Source organism: Apium graveolens, chromosome 7, assembly GCF_009905375.1.
Source record: "Apium graveolens cultivar Ventura chromosome 7, ASM990537v1, whole genome shotgun sequence".
Lineage (NCBI taxonomy): Eukaryota > Viridiplantae > Streptophyta > Magnoliopsida > Apiales > Apiaceae > Apium > Apium graveolens.
In genome coordinates, this window is record NC_133653.1 from 153,425,956 (window position 1) to 153,440,069 (window position 14,114).

Consider the following 14,114-nt stretch of genomic DNA (forward strand, 5'->3'; position numbering starts at 1 on the left):
GGTGAATATATTTGATAATGATTGAAAAGAAATTGGGATATAGTGTTAAGTGGTAAGTTAAATGCAATTGTTGAAATTTTCCTCTAAGTTTAAACTTTTGAATAGATATAGGACATTTCGAAGCAGAAGACGCCATGAGCTCAGTATATCGGGCACAGATGAATGAAAAGTACAAGCGATCGATTTAAAAATTCTCGAATACAATTGGAAAATGATCATAGGCCAGACTAAACGAACAGAAGGAGACGTGAAGAGTAAAGTAGAACAGTCAGTGAAAATGGAAGGTTCATGAACACAAATTATTAGAATTAGAAAGAGAAGCAGATTAGTATAAATTAAGTTAGTCTTTTGAGACAATGAGATAGATAGAGCGATTGTGAATGAGTTGGCCTTAATGTTACGGGCATAACGAGTTCATAAGATGTTCAAATATATAAGACTAAGAAGAGTAATTTAGCTCCATATGTGTAAAATGAAGGTTTAAGTCAGGTTACGCGAGTAACTGATAGATTTGATGTCGGTAAGAGACCGTTGAGTTGGGATTAAAGTGATGAAACCTGAGAAATTATAAGAGATATACTTGGAAAATATCGTAGTTTGTTCCTTAGCATGATTTTGAGGACATAATCCTTTTAAGGGGGGAAGGATGTAACGTCCGAGAAATATTATGTAATTATTTTTATTAATAAATAATTATTATGTGAATTTTGGGAAATTATTTGATGACTGATTTTAATATTTGGGTGTTGATATCTGATAAAATTAGGATGTTTTAATTTCTAATTATCCAAAATTAAATATAGATAATTTTGGTATTTTTCTGGCAAATTTTGGATTATTACATGATTTTATAAGGATTTATAAAATTAATAATGATTATTTTTACTTAATTATAAAATTACTTTTTAGAATGCGAAATAGTCCCACTTCAACCGTTTTTACGTTTTTACAACCCGAAATTCTTCCGAAAACTCCTTCCTAACTTAATTTGATAATTCTGAACACTTTCCGTGTTTTGACTTTTTCGATTCGGGGTACGGTTTGACCTGTACGAGTCCCGGCGTGAAAATTTCGATACGTTAATCATTTTATAAATCGAAAAAAATACGTATTTTCGAAAGGCGAGATATTATCACCTTATTTGAGTATAAAGTGTTTTATAGGAAGCTCTGTTTTGATAATTATCCAAGTCTGGTATTAAAATCATATCGTTATATAGATACTTAGCGGCTAAGTAACCTATTTTCGGATCCGATACGTAAATATAATTATCGAATTACTATATAAATAAAATATGTGATGAGTCTGTTAGCTGTGTGTTACCTTATTGTTAATTTTGAGTAATTGTGGGATACGAACCTTATTTGTATAATTAATTATTGAACTGGATGGCATTATTTTGTTTTTGAAATGACTTTTATTAAATTTTTACTCTCATAAATGCTAAAATTGTGTCTAAAATTATTTTTGTTGTTTTATAATTTTATTTATTATTTTTAGGAGTTTATAAAATTTAGAAATCAATATTTTAATTGATTATTGAATTTTAAATGTTTCTGGATTGTATTTAATTATAAAATCAGTATTTAATTCCTGAATGTTTCAAAAATCATGAAAAATTTTATTCTATTAACTTTTAAATATTTTGAGATTTTTAAAATTATTCTGGTAATTTTCTAGCTTTTATTTTCTCGCACGTTTATTCGTTAATTCGTTAAAATACGGATTTGATGTACGTTCAAAAAAAAATGATGCAAAAATCATAAAACTTTTATTTTGCTCCTCTTTTGAATGTTTCGAAAATTGTGGTACGTGATTTATAATCATCTCGACAAAATTTGATGTGCTATTATTTTGGTAAATTGCGGGAAAACGGGTCAGAAATTATAATGAAATAAATTAGTGGTAAATGAAAATAAATAAACAGATAGTCCCCAAATTTCCCCACCCCCTGTATCCCTCACTTCTCCCTCACCGACTCTCTCTCAATTAATCTTTCAATTCCTTTTACTCTCGATTGCTGGGGGAAATCTCTCTCGGTTTTGTTCACAGATTCTCGTGTCTCTCTTTTCCTTTCCTTTCCTTTTCCTTCTACTATGTCGATTTCTTTCTCTCTTTTTTTCCGGCGAGTGGCGCCGCTCCGTTCTGCTCTGATCGCTGTTGCGATTCCGGTTTTTTCCGGTAATTACCCGGCTCCATCCCTGTTGTTTCGATATATATACAAACAAGCGTATATATATGTGTGTGTTCAGTTTTTTTTCCTTGTTGTTGCCGCCTGGTTTGGTTGTTTCCCCGACTGTGTCCTTTTCCGATTCTATTTGCCGATTTGTTGTTCCAACGCATGAAGCGCGTGTGTTGTGTTATACTTGGTTCAAATATTTATGTTATTTTACTGATTAAACTTTTAATTTTGCAGAAAAATATTGATTAATGTTTCGTGATATAAATAAATTCGTGCGGGAAAAAATTATTTTAACCGGTAAAGTTCGCGTAGGATGTCAGATAAGCGGAAACCTGCGAATTTTACCGCTGTCGGCGATGAGCCTCGGCGATGTACGTTAAAAAAATACGGGTTTGACGTACGTTCAAAAAAAAATGATGCAAAAATCATAAAACTTTTATTTTGCTCCTCTTTTGAATATTCCGGGAATTGTGGTACGTGATTTATAATCTTCTCGATAAAATTTGATGTACTATTATTTCGGTATATTTCGGGAAAACGGGTCAGAAATTATAATGAAATAAATTAGTGGTAAATGAAAATTAATAAACAGATAGTCCCCAAATTTCCCACCCCATGTATCCCTCACTTCTCCCTCACCGACTCTCTCTCAATTAATCTTTCAATTCCTTTTACTCTCGATTGTTGCGGGAAATCTCTCTCGCTTTTGTTCACAGAATCTTGTATCTCTCTTTTCCTTTCCTTTCCTTTTCCTTCTCCTATGCCAATTTCTTTCTTTTTTCCCGGCGAGTGGCGCCGCCCCGTTCTGCTCCGATCGCCGCTACGATTCCGGTTTCTTCCGGTAATTACCCGGCTCCATCCCTGTTGTTTCGATATATATACAAACAAGCGTATATATATATATGTGTGTGTGTCCAGTTTTTTTTCCTTGTTGTTGCCGCCTGGTTTGGTTGTTTCCCCGGCTGTGTTCTTTTCCGATTCTGTTTGCCGATTTGTTGTTCCAGCGCGTGTGTTGTGTTATAATTGTTCAAATATTTATGTTATTTTACTGATTAAACTTTTAATTTTGCAGAAAAATATTGATTAATGTTTCGTGACATAAATAAATTCGTGTGGGAATAAATTATTTTAATCGGTGAAGTTCGCATAGGATGTCCGATAAGCGTAAACCCGCGAATTTTACCGCCATCGGCGATGAGCCTCGGCGAGCCGACGGTGGACGGTGATGATTTTTATCTAAGTCCTACGTTTATTAATTAAATAAAATTAGTTGGTAAAATTAATTTCGAAACGAAGAATACGAAGAAAAATATAAAAGTACGGATAATAATAATAATAAATAATGGAGATTGTATTGGTGATTGGGATTGCGAGTTGTGATTGGATGTGTTGTTTTGATTGGATTGACGTCGAATTAATCGACGGGTAGTCCGATAAACAAAGGAGACGCTGCCCGATTTTCGGGAAATTAATTCCGAAAATACGGGAACATAACCTATAATTATCGGAGACGCCGAATAACCATATATAATTATATTATATGAACTTAATTGCGGTTGAGATAAGATAATTTATAAATAATCGATTACCCTGTTTTTCAAAATGACGAGTATACGTATTTTCCGAAAATAAATACCGAACCGAGTTTTGAAGGTGCAAGCCATAATTGCTATGTGTATTTCAATAACACCTATAAATACGAGACGGGATATGAAATCGTGTGGGTAGAAGTGATAGCGATTTGATGTTAAGCTTAAGCGATTATCTGAATTAGGGTATTTCATTATCGTTCCTGTGTTATCGATTGCTCTCTTAAGCAAATACTCATTCTTTCATGTTATTTGCGAACCCTGAATTGAGATATTTTGAATTCAAAATGATTTGACATTAAAATACTCCACGGGATGGATGGTTATTGTGAGGACCAGTGATGAGCTGGATCCTATGGGCCGGGGATGGACCGGGCCCTTGGGAGATAATGCCTAGGTACTTGAATGGATATATACGGTGGGGTATAGATCTGCACTGTATCCTGACTGATCAGCAAGATATAGGTGCGAACTAGTGTCCAACTTAATTTGTTGTTGATCGCCATTAACGATATTCTCTCTTGAAATTTTTATGATTCCAAAACCGGACAAAACCCTGATTCAGGATATGAATCTGGGAATCGCTTGTCACTCTTGGATTTATAATTAAAGGCTGGTGACAGCCAACGTTTATTCTCTCAACTCACTCAAATAAATAGAATCGTTTAAAGCTTTTGTCCGGAAATTTTCCTTTGATATTAATATGTGAAACTCAAAGTATATACTTGCTGGGCATTTTTGGCTCACTCTTGCTTTGTAATTCTTATTTCTTCCAGAAGCAGATAATGATAAAAGTGAATAGCTTTTGATAGGATGCAGAAGTTAGAGAGATATCCGCTTCGAGAGGACGAAGATGTTAGTAAAATGAGACAATAGTATTAGCATAAAGGTATTTACACTTGTATGGTAGTTGTTGTGAATTGTAGAATGTTAGATTCTTGTTTCATACCATAACCAGTAAACGATCCAGATTTTAAGGGGTTAATTGAATATTATTTTATTTTCTGTAAAGATTGTTTCGTGACACCAAATCTTGACCCCGGATTTGGGTTGTTACATCGGTAGTATGGGTTTCTTCCTCCTCTGGGCCTTCCACAAAAAATTGGGCGTGTACCTCTCCACTTGGTTTTGTATGAATGTCCTCTACACCCTCAAATGGAAGACCTTTTTCCTCATATCTTCTCATGCGAAATTCCTTAACAGCCTTATGATAGCAGTTGCGTGACTCGTATTGCGACCCTCTCAGACTGCCCACTCCGTTGGGTGTTGGGAACTTTATCATCAAGTGATGTATCAAGGTTATCACCCTAAATGCCCGCAACTAAGGTCTGCCCACCAACACGTTGTACGCAGAGTCCTGATCCAGCATTTTGAAATCTATCATTTGAGTGAGAGACAGAGCTCCTTCCCCAAGTATGACGGGAAGCCTAACCGAACCCATAACTCTCACTGCTTCTCCAGTTATCCATAGACGTGTGCATCTTCAAAATACATGTCGCTATCTGGGAAACCCAATTTTTTGTACGTGCTGTAATACAGGATGTTCGCAGAGCTCCCGTTGTCCAAGAAGACCCGATGCACGTTCATTGCCCCAATAAGCATAGTTATTAACAGTGCATCGTTATGGGGATGATGTACCCATCTTGACTCTCTCTCCCTGAACATAATATCAGCTGATTCCCTTTTGAATATTTTTGGAGGTCTATCTTCCAAACTATGAATGTTTGTGAGTGGCGGGTGTCGTGCTTCTCTTGCATTTCTTTCCAACGCCCGATTACTATCACCGACAAAGGGGTGTCCTCCAAAAATTGCCCGGATACTACCAGCTCTTTGGAACTTAATCTCCGCTGTCTTTTCAGCATCCTCTTCCCGCGGGGGCTTCCTTTCATCTTTCCCCTTGTCATCATTCCCCCTGCGTCGTTTCACCTTGTTAATCCATTCTCCCAGGTATCCCGCCTTGATCAATTCTTCAATCTCATCTTTCAGGTGACGACACTCATTGGTGTCATGACCGGTAGACTCATGGTAATCATAATACTTCTTCTTATCTCTACTCTGCCATGAAGTCAGACGGTCTGGTTTCTTGAAGATTCCTCTATCCATATTCACCTCGAAGATATGATCAATGGACGCTGCCAGTGGAGTGTAGTTGCTTACTCTACTTTCATAGTTCGATGACGGGCTCCATTCTCTCCGCGTGTTCATGGTGTTCACCCTATTAGGGCTTCTGGCATTCCGCCGATAATCCGGGCACACGGATCTATCTCTTCTCTTGGCTCGCCCCTTGGAGTTGTGGGTGTTATCATTCTTTTTTGTTTCTGCAAGTGACTGCTCAATCGCTTTAAATGATTCTGCCTGCGCAAGTACATCAGCTAACGACACAGGGTCCTTCCCTTGCAGGTGCTTCCAGAAATCTGTTCCCATACGCAGACCAACTATAAGAAGTATTTTCAGTGTTTCATCAGTTGCGCCCCTCACCAAAGTGGATTCTACATTGAACCTTTTAAAGTATGAGGTCAAAATTTCTCCTTTCTTTTGTTTCACATTGGCCAGTGTGGTAACCGGTGGTGTATACTTCACTGCAGCTTGGAATTGAGTTAGAAATAAAGTCATCATCTGTTCCAAGATGCGATCACCCCTGGACCAAGTTTCTGGAACCATTGCTAAGCGCCCTCTCTGAAGGTGGCCGCCAGGAGACACATCGAGCCAGGTCAGGTACTTGATATACATTCATCTCAATATTGAAGTGACCCAGAAATTCCACAGGGTTAGAGTTCCCATGAAAACGCAAGTCATTGGTTGTATTCCTGTATCCTGTGGGCAACTGCGCTTCCCTCACAACAGCAGCAAAAGGGGAAGGAGCTTGCGCAGTCGCCGTTACTCTACCTCCTTCCAGATGGTTGAGCAGCCTCTTAAGATCGCTCACATTAAATGTCCCTATTCCAGGAATGGTTTGAACGTTAGGTTGTTGGGGTTGCTCCGAAACTTGTTGCTGTTGCCCTTGATTATCCCCCAGGTGTAGCGGTGGATCTCGCCGCCCCTCAACCTGAGGCTACGGCTGTGGTATGTTACCATCTTGATTTTGAACATTATCCTGCATTATTCTGCAACCTTTTTTGAATTCACACACCGTCCCGGTCATGAGGACGCGTCCTGGAACCATTGCCTGTAGCACTGTGGAAAGCTACGGGAACAATGATAGGAGCTTCTCCAGTGGAGAGCGCGCCATCTCTTCTACCATTGTAGGGTGCCCTTCCATATTGGTATCCCATCCTTTCTCTCCCGTTCCTTTGATAGCCTCAGTAATAATTCCCGAACCTTCCTCGCGGAGGGGGCACGCTCATGTTCGCGGTGCCGCACCCTATCATCCCTTTGGTGTGTAGGGGGCACACGCGTTGTGGCACGGGGCCTCGCCTCTCCAGTGTTTCCTTCCTTTTGCCATTCTACTAGCAACATCCTCAAATCCTCATTCTCCAACCTTATGCCAAGCTTTCTTTTTAAGGTTGAAAAATCTCTCCCTTCCCCATCTTGATTCTGAGTATTTTCTGCACGACGACGCTCGTCCATCGTATGCCCAGACCTATGGGGGTGTGGCACGACCTGATTGACAAGATGAGGCCTTTCTCTACCGTCCGTGTCCTCATCAACAAGCTCCACAATAGGTTCTACATCATAAGAGTATTCCAAGCACCGCGGAGTGATTCGTAGGTTTTCCCCGCTGGCCTGAGCATCTCCTTCGACTGTGGGTGCCTTCCCCACGGCATGGCCGAGACGGGGAAAACAACGGCCCCTCCTCGTCCTGCGACGCTCCACTGTATTCAACATTGAATGAAAATTGTTAAGAGTATCCCCCATGCGGTACAACTGCTCCAAGATATCAGCGTTGCTAATGAGAACTGGAGGTGTTCCTCCCACATCCGGAGCTCTCGGTGGATCTGCCATGTTTCTGGGCACGTAGGGTTCGTGACGAGTGTAGCCTCCCTCACCTTCTCCTTTAGATTTACTGCCACTTCCATCATAAGAACTTCCATCATGATTGTGAGACATCTTTTCCTCCCAAGATTATGATCTTAATCAGCACCCCTCCTTCTAGCGCCAATTTGTTGACGGAGGAATCTGGTAACAATAAAGATTGAGGTTTCTCGCCGGAATTAAGATCTATGACGGTGGTTCTTTTCCGGAAAATCAAGCGGTGTGTGGTGGTTTGTGGTTGTTTTAGGCTGAGATTGATCAGAGTAAGTGGTGGCTCCCTTATCAGCTCTCAACTTCTTACCCCTCTCAATGTGCCTACGTACCCTTTATATAGGGATCAAGCCTGACGTAGTTCTTGTGGAACAAGAAATCTAATGGGCTTAGACTTCTTATTCCTAGACCCGGTAGACGCCCATCTAGAGTCCGTCTTCAGCTAGCTTTAGGAATGTCCAACTATGAGACCCCACCGCGAAGGCCCAAGGCTCGTCCGTAATCGTAGGACTTCACGGATAGTGCATCTCCCTGTGCAAGGCACTCCACTACAGCTATCTCCCTTGATTTACGGACGCAGGTATAGCCACGGTTCACCCCAAGTGTCGGACGCATCCCTGTCCCCCGAATGAGGATAACCCACTAAATAACAGGACAGGTGATCCCAAGCTCTTGGGTGCAAAGTGAAGGATGACTCCAAAGTTCTCTAACGAGGACACACGTTGAATACAAGAACAGAGTTCCCAAATCACACACCAATATTAACCCTGCATCCCTAACGAGGACACCCATTGAATATAGGATGAGGCCTTAAATCATCAGGCATACCCCTGGAGGCCTTCAAGCTTTTCACGGACATCCCCCTCCTTGACCGTCTCAAGGAGGGAATTCTTCAAAGAGTACCTGCAACAAATACGTTAGTAAAGATAGCCATCCATTCTTCCTTTCCATGCATACTTTTGTCCTGAGGTCACCATTGAGAGTGTATTGGCCAAACACAGGACGCGTCCTCAGACATTGGGCGTGCCCTAACTTCCATAAAACCTGTATTATTTCCTCAACAACCGCTTCTCATAGCATGCCATAGTGACAGGACGCGTCCTAAGTAGGACGGGCGCGTCCTCCAGCTTCCATTGCCAAAAGACCACATTCGTCAAATACTTTCACTCTGGTGTACGCGTCCACAACGATTGGGCGCGTTCCACCCTAATCATGCGCTCCCAAGTTTCCCTATTATCAGACCATCCTCCATAAAATATCTCCTCTAGATTGGGTGCGTCTTCTGTGCCTAGACGCATCCTCACCTTCTTCAATGCAATAACGAGTTTGACCGTACTTAATCCACATTTGACCCGAGTCAATTCAATGCCAAATTTTGGGTATAACAACTAATATATATATCTATTGACATCCATACGGTTGAATCATTGAAAAATATTTTTAAAATAATCGAAACACCAATTCATAATTAAATACTAGTTAAGTGTACTAGTCAAACTGATGCTTGACTGTTAAAATGGCAAATCAAATAAAATTATTTTAATATCAAATTTTGGTTATATTTATATTTTAAGATTTTAAACAGAACTCTCTTAAAAGTGTTATTAATCATTAATTTTTAATATGCCTTCCCTTAATTACGAAAGATTAGTTATTTAAAATTTTAAAAGTATCTAAAGATGGAAAAAATTATAGAATTTTTTTTCGGTTTTAACCGAATTAACCGAAGTAAATAAATTTATATTTTTAAATTATATTTTATATATATTATAATTTAAGAAAATATTAAACAAATAAAACATGTGAAGCTGTGAAGTCGACCGAATAGAAAGAGAATAGAAAATAGATGAGTGGGATACTGGGTTGAGTTGAGCTCAAGACCTAATTTTAAAGTGAGTCGGCCGCTGATTCAATCGTTTGCTACTTGCAAGTATATGAAAGATTCAATCGCTGTTATATATACTAAATATTCAATTGCTGTTAATCCTAATTCGATTTTCTTCCAAAGTATCAAAGATTCCAAGATCCAACAGGTATCAGTGATTCATTTTTTAATTAAATAATCAGTACTTTGTCTCTGTACGTTGTAGTTTGTTCAATTAGTGGTAAGTTTCTTTATTTATATACAGTAATTTCTGCAAGTGTCGCAATGGTTTGCTCAATACTTATTTAGTTCAGCTTAGGTACAACTTTTTCTGTTGGTTTTCTTGCAACTTTTTTGGTCATTTTTGTACTCTATCTCTTGTTTAGTTTAACTTGTGTTAAATGGCTTTTGTGGTGACTTAAGCACAAGGACTGCACTATCATATTTTTTTGCAGCTTAGATTATTGAGTCATCTAATAGAAAGATTTTTCTTTTTCATTATTTTGTTTTGTAACTCCTTCTAGATAGACCTTGCAGGTATGGATACACATCTGTTCATATGAATGGTTTCAGTGAAAATGTTTTCAAAATTGAACTTTAAAACTCGTAGCGTGTAATACAAGTTGTGTGGAATCTGATAATATGCCAGGTTCTTCCCTGAGAGGTGCTGTTGCAATGGAAGCTAACACAAGCTTGGTATCTGGTGACTTACGAAATGATTCTTATGCTTCAAATAGACCACTTGTTGGTCCCAGCTTTACAGGACATGATATTTATCAAGGATCGGTATCTCGTATCTTCATTCCTCACTTCTCCCACAGTGTCTTAATAAAGCCTGATCTCCTTTGATTAGTTTTTCTTTTAGTGCTAAATATTATTGCATTTTTTTATCTCCCTTTCTCTGACCTGTATATATGTGTTCAAGGGTTAATACCCTTTTCCACCAATCACATTTGACATAGGGTTGTCTCAATGTTTTCTTGCCATGTTAATTTCTTGAAATTGTTTTCACGTGTAAATACCTTTTAGGTCACAATTTAATGATAAATTAGGGCATGTTATCTGTATCACCTGATAAATTTTTCTTCATCATGCTGAAATTTTGATAATCTTCTAAGTTTAATCAATCTTAATTAATGTCACATCCAAAATTGTATATTGTAAATCTTTCTTCTTTTGCTTGATTTTTCTTGAAATTTAATTTACTTCTTATGACTGACATTTGAATGAAATTTTCCTGATTTGCAGCTAGCTATAGCTATGTCATTTCCTGATGACCAATCTGGTGATACCTCATCGCAGAGGAAGTCAGGTAGGGGAAGAATTGAGATGAAGCGGATCGAATACACTATTAATCGGCAAGTTACTTTCTGTAAGCGCCGCAATGGTTTGCTGAAGAAGGCTTACGAATTATCAGTTCTTTGTGATGCTGAAGTTGCTATGATTGTCTTCTTAACCGCCGCCTTTACGAGTATGCCAACAACAGGTTCATATTTGATCATCTCCAGCAATCAACAATTAATTTTCTTAACTTTGTTAATTATGTACAGTTTTTTGTGTTGGTTTTCTTGCAAATTTTTTGGTCATTTTTGTACTCTATCTCTTGTGATTGCAAAATTTCTAAATTGAAACAAGTCAGGGGAGCTCTTAGATAAATAGTAGGCTTCTTGTGCAGTAGGCTTTTCTTCCTTGTGCAGTATTTTCCAGCTCTCTCTCTCTCTCTCTCTCTCTCTCACACACACACACACACACATACCCACCAGTATGCTCCTTGTGCAGTATTTTCCAGCTCTCTCTCTCTCACACACACACACACACACACACACACACACACACACAAACACAGACACACACACTCTCACACACACACAGTTGATCTAGTTAGAACTAAGGAACAGGTCAGGTACAGATACAGTTCTGTGTATATGAGTGACAAGAATCTTTGGTCTCTTAATACAAAATTTTCTGTTAATAACTAATGTAACAACTTTTAAGGTTTATGTAAAGTAAATTTTATTATTACAATATAAGTTTTGTTTAGATGTCCCCTGCAAATCTTTGAGAAAGCTTGTGAAGATGTTGTAACCAAAACACCTAAGAAACAGTTGTGACTGAAAGAGAGAGACTTGACCTTGTTTGCTTCATCTCTCCAATTCTTTCACTTTGGTAACTTGAAGTCACTTGTTACTGATGATATATTTGTGTGCATAGATTTTTGTTTGTAAACTAGGTTCGATCTATAACTATATTTATACCACAAACCGAACCAAAATTTTAAACGATCCAAGACTAAATAATATTTTATATAATAATACTTTTAATTATCTAATATTTGTCGGAACTTTCAATTAATTTTTTACCAGTAACAATGTGTTTTATAATATAAACTTTTGGATCATAAAATTTTAACAATCGGTTAACGAAAATGAGAATGAGTTTTATATATTTTTGTATTGAAGTCTCGTTGGGTTGACACGATAGGTTGATCCAAGTCAGTTTATATGTTTTGTGCACAGTAATAATCAGCTAGAAATGTCAGTCATTTCACTGACTTTGTCTTAACTCATTTTCCACTTTAAGTTTTTTGACTTACCGAGGTATGCAATAGAGTAGAACCTTGGATTACAGAGCGGATAAAAGAGTGTTATCCACGTGGCGTAAATCTTAGCGAACCAATCATAGCTTGTAGTAGAATACATATTTTATGTACCTGCATTCGAGTATATTTCGAAAGTAAAGTACTTAATAGAGTATTTACCTGTTTAAAATACATTAAGTATCTTTCAAAAGTAAAGTACTAAATAAATTTAGCAAGTTTATGGATGGAGAAAATCGAATTCTGAATCAAGTACAAGAAGTATCCTTATTTAGGACACTCGTTGATTCTCACATAACTTAACTATACTTGTTTCGAAATGCCAAATCCTTATTGAACGATATTAATCTCAGTATTACCAGCAAGAAGTATTACCAGCAAGAAGCCACGAGATTATGTCGGGATATTACCAAAATACACTAGGACAACAGGTGACATTTTTTAAATTGATAATATGTATACCTAGGCTAAAATGCATATAATCTGCTTAATTAATTAAGTTGAGTCATTTTACAGGAACATGATGGGTGAAGCCATAAGCTCTCTGAATGTTAAAGAGATCTGAAAAACCTGAAAACCAAACTTGAGTAAGGACTTGACACGATCCGCTCCAAGAAGGTATAGTCGACATTTCATTCTAGCTCGATAATGATAAGCTAATAACATTTTTGTAGTAATCATTTTTTCTCTTACAATTATTCTTCATAATAATACAGAATGAGCTTTTGTTTGCTGAAGTTGAGTACATCCAGAAGAGGGTAACATAAAGAATTGTGTGCAACAACGTCCAACCAATTGCTCAAGGACATTATATTTTGTTGGATTTAGTGACTTCTGCTCATGTATTGTAAAACTCAATATAACTTTGTTAGCTATACTTTTAATATTTTTATGTATTTTTTTTGTAATTTATGATATTTGAATATTATTCCAATTATAGTGAAATAATATGAGTTTTCTACTAGTTTTGATTATTTTTTTGTTTGGCATTGTATAGAATTTAAAAATGGCCGAAAACTAAAAAAATCAGAATTTGGCTAGTCTGAAAATACAAACTTACGACGGTTGTTTATCACATATTCTAAAACATTCGACGTTTCCTCCGTCGTAAGCAACTAACATACGAAATTATTTTTCGTCGTATGTTGATAACATACGACGGAATATTCCGTCGTAAGTAGATTTATTATTTTATTGAGAACGTGGGCCCCTATTTCCTAACTTCCGACGCAATTTTATGTTGTGACGAAAAATTGAACTTATTACTCGAGCAAAAACGACAAATTTTTTTCGTCGTAAATGCCTCAATTACGACGATTCCAGTTCAAAAAAATCGTCATAAATGGTCTGATTTCTTGTAGTAATAAATTGAATCGTCTTTAAACTATTGTAATTTTATGAGTACATGAACTAAAGATTCCGTATTTTAAATAGTTTGACTTTCAGATTTCTCTAGTGTAAGTCCTTCCGTCCAAAAGATTCTAACGGATGTTAGATTCTTGCTTATATGACAGATATTTTTACACGTCATATGTTACGGGATGAATGAAAAAAATATAGAAAATGTATTGCAGTAAACTGGCATAAGCAAGGCACTGGACTTTTTTAAAACTATTATAATTTACAACATTATAATAAAACAAACGGGTTATATAAGATTGGGGTTTAGGTTTCTAAAGTGGAGATTAGGGTCGGAAATCTCATATACGAGAATCCAGTTGCGCTTTTGTACTAATTTATTTTATCTTCAACTGGTTATTCATAATTCCAATCCTTAATTGTTTGTACAGTATATAAGTTATGAAACCAACTTCCCGACCTGATTTTCGGGTTTTCTCAAAGTAGTGCATACAAGTCCGCATGTGCATGCTACTGTCCTTCTGTGTGCACTGTGCATCCTTTTCCAAGATTGATGTTAAT

The 14,114-nt window shown here is 37.3% G+C and overlaps 2 protein-coding genes across 3 annotated transcripts; one reads left to right on the top strand and one right to left on the bottom strand.

Annotated features, from left to right (window-relative positions):
* Positions 1-5,232: 5,232 nt before the first annotated feature.
* Positions 5,233-6,384, bottom strand: LOC141674135 (uncharacterized). Its single transcript, XM_074480859.1, has one exon. The coding sequence runs from the start codon at positions 6,382-6,384 to the stop codon at positions 5,233-5,235; it is 1,152 nt and encodes a 383-aa protein (XP_074336960.1).
* Positions 6,385-9,590: 3,206 nt separating this feature from the next.
* On the top strand, positions 9,591-13,147 carry LOC141672507 (uncharacterized). Of its 2 annotated transcripts, XM_074479124.1 has the most exons (6): positions 9,591-9,767; positions 10,248-10,384; positions 10,847-11,084; positions 12,548-12,625; positions 12,711-12,812; positions 12,911-13,147. In XM_074479124.1, the coding sequence occupies exons 2-5, from the start codon at positions 10,274-10,276 to the stop codon at positions 12,716-12,718; spliced, it is 435 nt and encodes a 144-aa protein (XP_074335225.1). In that variant the 5' UTR covers positions 9,591-9,767; positions 10,248-10,273; the 3' UTR covers positions 12,719-12,812; positions 12,911-13,147. The 2 variants fall into 2 exon arrangements, with proteins under 2 accessions (XP_074335225.1, XP_074335224.1); XM_074479123.1 differs by lacking the exon at positions 9,591-9,767 and having other exon boundaries at positions 9,780-10,384.
* The last annotated feature ends 967 nt before the right edge of the window (positions 13,148-14,114 follow it).

Bases quoted from the DNA above. Each gene is read 5' to 3' on its own strand.
- LOC141674135 (XM_074480859.1), bottom strand. From the start codon at position 6,384: ATGACTTTATTTCTAACTCAATTCCAAGCTGCAGTGAAGTATACACCA.
- LOC141672507 (XM_074479123.1), top strand. From the start codon at position 10,241: ATGCCAGGTTCTTCCCTGAGAGGTGCTGTTGCAATGGAAGCTAACACA. The intron at 10,385-10,846 runs GTATCTCGTATC...CCTGATTTGCAG, and splicing joins ATGATATTTATCAAGGATCG to CTAGCTATAGCTATGTCATT. The intron at 11,085-12,547 runs GTTCATATTTGA...TATTAATCTCAG, and splicing joins TACGAGTATGCCAACAACAG to TATTACCAGCAAGAAGTATT.